We start from the raw sequence: 8,456 nt of genomic DNA, 5'->3' as shown, positions 1-8,456 counted from the left end.
TCCAACTCGTCCTCGGCTCGCCACCATGAAGGCTGGCTTCAACGCTGCAGTGGTCGTTCCTCTGGCGCTCATCCTCGCCGCGGCCGCCACCGCCAAACCAACACCCACGGTAAATTAACCATATCAATTAACATAAAATTCAACCCTATTATTTTTATTTCAAACATGATAATATACATATACACTTTCTTTGAGGTTTTGTTCTACAAAATTTTTAAACATTCCTAAAAATTATTATTTTAATTTCTTTATTAACCATTTGAATATTACAATTAAAGCTAAGCTCATAAAATAAAATTTTGGGGATTGATTTTAAAACCTCTGAAAACAATTTTATTCTGTTTATTTATTTTTTGTAATTTTATTATGTCAAGCAAATAAAAGTCCCAAAATTTGACATGCAACTTTTGATTAATTAAATTTAATTAATGTCACCCATAAAAAATATGTTCATTCTGCATGTTTGCAAAATTTATTGATTTTTGTTAATACCCTTTTTGATTTTTTTTTTAACAAGTTCATAATTTCTGACCAATATTGATTTATAAAAAAAAACTTTTTGGTGCAATAAAACCTTCAATGCCAGAGTTGATTGTAATTAGATTAAAAACATAAATTAGCTACATACAAGTATTTTTAAATTCTATATTCATTCCCTGGAAAGAAAAATTTTGATTTTTCTAAATCCTATCTACTTAAAAACTAACTTATTTAAAATTTATCCAAAGTTTTATTCAACTTTCAATATTATTTACGTCATTTCAAAATGTTTCGATGAATTTTTCGACATTGAGGCCTCGAATTATTATTTTTTTTTGTAACCATGTAAATTTGACCCTTAAAATACTGCCAACTTCTTTGATCCCTGAGCGCCTTTTACAGCAGGCGACGCAACCCGCACGACAGTCGAGTCGGACTCGCTGCCTAACAACCTTCGCTCGAGAACCTCCACTCGAGATTTTCCTCGCACTCATTGCGTAAAAGGGCTCATTTCCTGCCACTTCGGCCAAATGCGCAAATCCGCGCTTGCAGCTTATTCCATTACCACACACGAGACTCGCAAATCTCTGATCCGATTTCGCTATTTTTAAACTTTCCGCCGGCGCCTTATTGCATTTCACAATGATTAAATTTTCACTTCACTAGAAACTGGAGGGCTTCCACTTCGTTAAAAGTTTTTATAATTCATTGGCCGAGCAAGCCAATGGACTGACTGACTGACTAATTGCCTCCGACAGACGCAAGAGCGGTTTCCCTTCCAACCGACCCTACACTAATTAGGGTGCTTGTATTGCTGCGACCCCTTGGTCGGGAAGATTTATTCGTACCAGATTCAGCGATGTAAGTTACTTTCACATTACGTCCAGAAAAAAGGCTAATCGGATTATGTAAATGAAGCAACATTGAAAATAAATTTTTTATCAGCATTTTACAAAGCAACACACAAAGCGATGAGGAAATTAAGTTTATTTCCTGAAGCCGAAACCGGGCCGAAACGAACAAAATTTTAAATTATCTCTGTTTGAAATTCCAATTTGTTTTCTAATTTGAAAATAACTGCCACTTTACTCCGAAGCGAAAACCACCACTCTCAAATAATGAAGCGCGGATGCTCTTTGTTTCACTCCTTTGTTGCATATCGCGCTCCACTTGTTGAATGGCTGCTTATGCTTTGTATTAGGCGAAATTAATTATACCACGCGCGGCATTATATAGAAAGCACTGCTATTCTGTTTACGTCTCTCCGAACATATCCCACCGCGTGAATAGCTGCGGTACAAGAGGGATGAGCTCACAGGTCGAGTTGCGGTGAACATATAAGCACCACTCTGAGTGAGCCGTAAATTAGCGTTTGGTAATTATTCAGTAGCATGATGTATAACATCATAGCATGAACATGCCTAATGCAGCAAAAGCAACATTGGCAGCAATGGATCGATGCTTCATTTCCGAAATGGATTTGAATTTGTGATGAGTACTATTAATATTTTTTAGCAAATTTCCCCACAAATTACATAAAGGGCTATGAAACATTAAAATTAAATATAAATAATAAGGGATGATTGGGGATGATGGAACTTCATATAACTTTAAGTAAATTACAATTGAAAAATATTTGTAAACCAAAACTTTTGTCAATTTTTTCAATTATAATTTTTTTTTAAATAATTTTTAATTGTTATGTAACCGATCAGCACAGGATCTCAACAATAGTATTTTGAATTTTTCATTCAATTGACGGAACACAAAATTAAAATTAAGTTACTCCAAGCTAAAGTCACATTCGTGGCACTGAATCTGATTAACCTGTACAGAAATCGAGTTGTAGGCTGAAAAGCAATTAGGCCGTCTCCATCCGAGTGATAGAATTAATTTCCAGGTAAAAGGGACGCTCTCCATCTCTCTCATTTCGTCGTCATTTATATATGAGGTGCGTTCACCACTACGCACAAATGTATAGTTTGAGCGGATCGACCTCGGAGCATCTCTTTTATCCGCTCTGCTCGCAATTACCGCCAAACGTGAAAAGCACACGTCGGCCGTTGCTAAAGAGAGAGGATAAAACCTTTGCCCCGTCCGTGTTTGTGCAGGTGGTCGAATATGTGCTTTGCAGTTCCTTTCCGCCGCGCGCTATCCATGCGTTCAGCCGAGGCGCCCTGTGACCAGCCACCCGTGTCCTGCGCTAGCTCGTCCAAATAAGCACCGCACAAATCACTTTAGACACACATATGCTCACCGATCAGATTATCCTTGATAACACTAAAGAGAATCCGTGCTCCTCCAATACACAAAAGAACTGAAGCGCTAAAATTAAAAATTGTGAAACAAAATTTTTGCTCTTATTGTTAGGCACAGTGGAAAAAAATAATAACTCATATTTTGCCTTTTCGTGTGGCTAATTTTGGTGGAGAAATTTCTAAATAAAATATTGATCTAATTTCTCTATTAAATAAAAATAAAAATTTTAAAATTTAATTTTAAAGCTTCCATATATCAGTCTTCAACAACTGGCGCGGGTTCCTTCTATTAAACTTACCCTTACATCTATTTTATAGAGTACAGAAAACATAAAGTTCAGAATAGTATATCTTTTACAAAAAGTTTAACTTTTATAAAGTTCTCAGGAAAATTAAATGGATAAAGTTTGCAGGAAATTTCCAAAATCCATTTAATTCTTATTAAGGGAGAATTTCCACTCGTAATATTTATGCTTTCCTTGTTTAACAATAAACTTCAATAATCTCCACCTTTCCAAGGAAGTTTGTTTCACTTATTCAGAATTAAAACTTTAGCTCCGTCTTTGTCAGCTATGGCATTCAAAAGAGTCTTAATTCCCTTTATTCCTTTCCTCTTACCAAGGCGAAACTCTCCGTTCTCTGAGTGTTTCACTTAAAGTGCTAAATATTTATGCAATTTTATCTGCGCAGATGCTAATTAAGGCGATTGTTGCAGGATGACACTCTGCCAGCAGATCTTGAGCTGCAAAGGCACGGCAGCCCCTTGGCGCAATTAGGTGAGTTGCTGTCAAGCTGTCAGAACAGCTCACTCTATGCTGACTGTCAGGTTATCAGACAATAAATGAAGCTCGCAATCTGATTAACTTTGAGTTAACCCAATTTTTATCTGCTTCAAATAATCTAAATTTTAAAATCAGCTCTGCAACAAAAGAGTAAAACGCGGAAGATTTCCATTCTTTGTTGTAATTATTAATATTTTTTTTTTTATCTCCAACAGCTTTGGTTTTTTGGACACATTTGTTTGTTTTTCATCTGCATTTTTTTTTTTTCATTAACAGCGGAGCGTACAATAAGGGATGAGAGCAATTTATTTTTTGCGAACTTTATTTAAAAGAGCGAAAAAATTAATCCGTTGCAGCATTTTCTCTTGTTTGCAAACAGTGTTTGTTCGTTAATTCTGCACGACGTGAGGTGATTCTGCTCTGGGCCATTTGTTTTTGCGCGTTATTGTGCTTTTCCTCGTGAGCGTCAACATATGTATCCACACAGTTCATAAAAATACACGGCTGCTCAGGAAAACTAAAAGACAAAGTGTTGTTTAATGAAAGCTTATACGTATACAACGTACGCGCACTCTGAATCAACATTGAGCTTGTGTCTGTCTCGTCCTTTATATGCTACCTTACACAAGGTTGGTATATTATTTGTCATCTGTCTTACTAATTCTTTGCAGAATTCTAATCTTACATTTAGAGTGTGTATTTTGTATTTTAATTTAATTGGTGTATTAAACCTGTATAATTTTCACTTCAATTCATTCAAGAATGTTTAGTAAGTTTTTCCATAAAATTGCCATAAATAAAAAAATTAATTTTTCATATAAAATAAATCAATTTGAATTTTGTTAGTTAAAATTATTATTATTTATTCTTCTATATTATATTTTTAATAGTTTCAATTACAAATCATTATATGAAAAACGAAAAACTTTGAATCAGTTTAGAAATTATTAAAATCGAAAATTTAATTATCATATAAATAATTATATCTTTTATTACAAAAATTATCAATTTAATTTAACTTAATTTTTCAAGTACATAATATTTAAATTTATATAAAAAATAATTTTTCACCTTCGCAGCTAACCGACCATGGCAATTTGCTTTGAGAGGCAGAGCCGACTATGGTGGTGCCATGGACTACAACGAGGACGCCGGTGACCTGGAAGGCCTCTTCGTAGCCATGGAGGAACCTGACCGCGGACAAGTACTCGGGATGAGCAATCTCCAGCGGCACAGGGGCCGAAGTCTCGGAGGACTTGGTGGAGGTCAGCTCGTCCGCAGCTTAGGAGGACTTGGAGGTGGCCAACTGGTGCGCAGCTTGGGAGGTTTGGGTGGCGGTCAGTTGATCCGAAGGGGTCTTGGAGGTCTCGGTGGCGGCCAATTACTGCGATCTTTCAACGCAGAAGATTAAGAAAAAAATGTAGATATAACACTAAAATTCTGACTGAATAAATGCAGACACCATCAGGAACTTAGTGTGTGTTTTTTTCCCCCCTTTTTACTCCTATTTCAAAAAGAGGTTGACATAAATTTAAAAGAGTAAGAAATTTTTTGTACCTTTTAATTAAACGGTTTTTCCTATTTCAAGCATCACCTCGACAACTTGTTCTACGAGACACCTTTTTACAAGTGCGGCCCAGACCCATCAGGGCGTTCGATACTTTGACCGGGGCGTCATTTGGAACTAATAAGAGAGGTGCCGGATTTGATTCAATCAAGTAAGTTTTGATTATTAAATTTCCAAAATTAAAATAATATATATTATTTTATACAGTATTATGAAGTTTAATTTGTTTGCGCTATAAAATAAAACTTTAGTCTGCAACTAACCCATCTTATTTTCCAGTGGCGTTTCTTTCGGAGGCCAGAAGCGCAACTTTGACGAGATCGACAGGTCTGCCTTTGACGGTTTCTACAATTACTACAAGAGAAATTTTGACGAGATAGACAGGACAGCATTCAATGGCTTCTACAAGCGGAACTTTGATGAGATCGATCGGGATGGATTTGATGGGTTCTACAAACGCAGAGATCCCTCAGCTAATTAAATTCCACCTTCTTTAAACGAAGTGTCTCTCACACTGAAGTGCATCCTCCATTCTCACACAACTATCCATATCATACCAAGAGGAACTTTCTCATTCTTTTCGAAACTGTACCTTCATTTTTTTTCTTTTAGGCAGGCTGGATTTGTAATTAGCTAATAAAGAATTAACCGAAGCTACAAGACTCCCATTTCAATGTATTTGATGTGATTGATTCATGTTCGTAGAAATAAGCGAGTCTATTTCTAATTGTAATTGGCCTCCTGTCCGACAAAAAAAGTACAAGTAGGTGTGCTCAAAAAAATCTACCGATTTTACTTTTCACAAACACTACCAAAAAATGTAAAATGCCAAGAATAGAGCATTTTTAGGCAAGCAATAAAAGCAATGTAGTCTTTAAGTCGGAAAATTATTTAATAAATTCACCATTAAACTTACAAGAAAACCTTAACATGCACATAAAATTAGGTGTGAGAACTAAAATGCCATTGACGAGAATTCTAAGAGCTACGGATTCCAAGAGCCTGTTCCAGTTCGGCCCTCTTTTGCTGCACTTTGGTGTAGAAATAGCGGCAAACAGCCTCTTGTGCCCAAGGCTGGTAGTAAAACTCTGACCGTCGTTCTTCCTCGGGATTTCCGACTACATCCGTCATGGTCTGTAACAATTCATAATTAATTAAAATTAACAAGTACTGCAAAACTAAAACAAAAATACCTTAATATCTCTGGTTTGGGAAATGATCCACTTGTGAATAAACTGTTGCGGGTCCTTGGCAAAACTGAGGAAAAACTCTCGATTGGTCTTCAGCTGGTTGATTGTCTCAACGGTCTCATGGATTTTGTTATCCAGACTCTAAAATAAAAATAATACATAAGTTCAATAACTAGAGAAGTTAATTTAAGCTAATAATATTGTGGAAAACAAATTTATTTAAACAAACCTGAATTTCCTGCTGACTTGCGGTGGAGAGCAGGAAGTTGTTCATCTGCGTCTTGAGAGTGTCGTCTACCTCGACATCTATGTCATAACAGGCAGTCTGTTTCTGCTCCACACCTTCCACGCTGATGGTGTGGTTGATGACAATCGGATCAGGAGGGTGCAAAAGAGGGTTGAGACGCTGCGGAATCTCGGCAAACTTCATCCTCTGGCAGGCGAAGATCTGCTCAAGGTACTTGTCACAATTGATAAATTCCCGTTCATGCGAGTCCTGCAGCTTGTGCGTCTTAATGTACTGCCACAGGGCGCTTATGATGACCGGACGTGTCTGAGTGTGGACGCCCAGCAGTCGGGCCAAACGAGGGTCCAGCTTGAACTGGAGCGGCTGGTAGTCGAGCAGCAGCAGGATGGTGCATGAGACGTTTTTGTCTCCAGGCCGCTTCACCTGGAAGCCGTCCGTTTCTTGAGTGGTTGGTGTCCGGTGCCACTCCACAAGATGATTGTCCGGGCCGTACAAGTTTTTGTCCAGCTCTATCACCAGACTTTTGAAGAATGACGAAAATTTTCTTTTGACCTGGAAAACGAGATTCACAGAATTAAAACTTCCATTTCTGTTTACTCAAATACTCAGGCAAGTATAAAATAAAAACATAAATTAACCTTATTCGGATCATTTTTGTTGTCGTCTAAAAGACGTCCCTCGACTCTCAATTCCCACGAGGCCACTGTGCCTTCTTCAGTCTCCCCAGGCTCTTTGGCTGGATAGAAAGTGTTTGAGATAAATATCCGCAGCTTCTTCTTCTGCTTCATCGGTCTTTTGAGCGCCTCCTGAATGTCCAGACGCTTCCGCATGATGGTGGCATCCAACTTCCGTTCAAAAGCCAACAAATCCATGTAGGCCTGCGACTCAGGGACGAGGTCACGCACTTTCTGAGGCAAGATTTTGTCTGCCAGCTTCTTCTTCTTCTTGCTAGAATGTTCAAAGAATATTTATAATGGAAACTTTTAGTAACTATACTCCACCCACTTTTTTGGCGGCTGAGGCATCATGACCCTTGAGTCGACCGGTCTTTTGACACTTCCGGGCGCAGGCGGCATTCCTGGCCTCATACCAACGTAAGGCTGCATCGGGGGCCGTTGCATCAATACAGGGCCGCTGGGCGATCCAACCATCGGACCTCCGAAATTACTCGGTGGACGCTGTTGCATTGGCTGAATTTTCTCGTAAGGCCAATTGTTTAATAATGTTTATTAAATACACTTACATTAAAATTAGGGCCGCTGTACTGCCGCATTGAGCCCGGGGGCGGCGCAAATCTCTGCGGAGGGCCTCCGGGGACGGGGGCAGGCCCCGACGGAAAGCGCTGAGCCATTATCGTTAGTTTTGCGGCTCTATCAGAGGCCGAAAGAGGGGTCCCTTCAATGTTTGAGGATCTATTTCCACTCCTGAGTTACTCTCTTCAATCGAACTAGGTCGGTGGAGGCTGAAACGTAGAAAAATAAATCAAAAATTCAGAATAATAAAAGTTTGTTTTGCTTACATGTTTGATGCCGGATCAGATGCCGCAAAACAAAGATGGCTGCCGCTTTTGTGGAGGGGTAAACGCCAGCGAAACGAGGTTCACGGTACTGTAACACTATGTAGTGGTGGGGGAAAGAAGTGGGGGTTTGGGAAATGTTTGCACTTTACGCAAACGTGCATAGTGGTGACACCTGAACGTCACAAAATTGCGTGTATATACAATAAACACACTATGTATTTGTAAAAGTTAAATGTATGAATTATGTTTGGTTTTTTTTTTAACTTTAATCATTAATAATTTCTGCTTCCTAAAAAAGAAAATTTTGTTTTCTTTATTTTGTAATAATTATTATTTTGATTGTGAATGATGAATGAACAATAAAACAACAACAAAAATTAAAAAAAAGCAAATCTTTAAAGAAGTTGATAGCA

General features: G+C 38.1%; 2 protein-coding genes across 3 annotated transcripts; one reads left to right on the top strand and one right to left on the bottom strand.

The window, feature by feature from the left end:
• On the top strand, positions 1 to 5,747 carry LOC132197834 (orcokinin peptides type A-like). 2 transcript variants are annotated; one of them, XM_059621410.1, is made up of 4 exons: positions 1 to 109; positions 3,454 to 3,514; positions 5,109 to 5,238; positions 5,367 to 5,747. In XM_059621410.1, the coding sequence occupies exons 1-4, from the start codon at positions 26 to 28 to the stop codon at positions 5,566 to 5,568; spliced, it is 477 nt and encodes a 158-aa protein (XP_059477393.1). In that variant the 5' UTR covers positions 1 to 25; the 3' UTR covers positions 5,569 to 5,747. The 2 variants fall into 2 exon arrangements, with proteins under 2 accessions (XP_059477393.1, XP_059477394.1); XM_059621411.1 differs by lacking the exons at positions 5,109 to 5,238; positions 5,367 to 5,747 and adding an exon at positions 4,600 to 5,083.
• Positions 5,748 to 5,958: 211 nt separating this feature from the next.
• Positions 5,959 to 8,163, bottom strand: LOC132197833 (brahma-associated protein of 60 kDa). The gene is made up of 7 exons (XM_059621409.1): positions 8,044 to 8,163; positions 7,768 to 7,986; positions 7,530 to 7,714; positions 7,163 to 7,472; positions 6,507 to 7,076; positions 6,281 to 6,418; positions 5,959 to 6,221 (listed from the first exon to the last, which is right to left on the bottom strand). Exons 2-7 carry the CDS (start codon positions 7,873 to 7,875, stop codon positions 6,066 to 6,068), a joined length of 1,467 nt encoding a protein of 488 aa, XP_059477392.1. The 5' UTR covers positions 7,876 to 7,986; positions 8,044 to 8,163; the 3' UTR covers positions 5,959 to 6,065.
• Positions 8,164 to 8,456: the final 293 nt, after the last annotated feature.

The sequence above is a fragment of the Neocloeon triangulifer genome, unplaced genomic scaffold, assembly GCF_031216515.1.
Source record: "Neocloeon triangulifer isolate White Clay Creek 2 clone unplaced genomic scaffold, ASM3121651v1 ptg000012l, whole genome shotgun sequence".
Classification (NCBI taxonomy): Eukaryota; Metazoa; Arthropoda; class Insecta; order Ephemeroptera; family Baetidae; genus Neocloeon; species Neocloeon triangulifer.
This window is presented reverse-complemented; position numbering and strand designations above follow the sequence as displayed.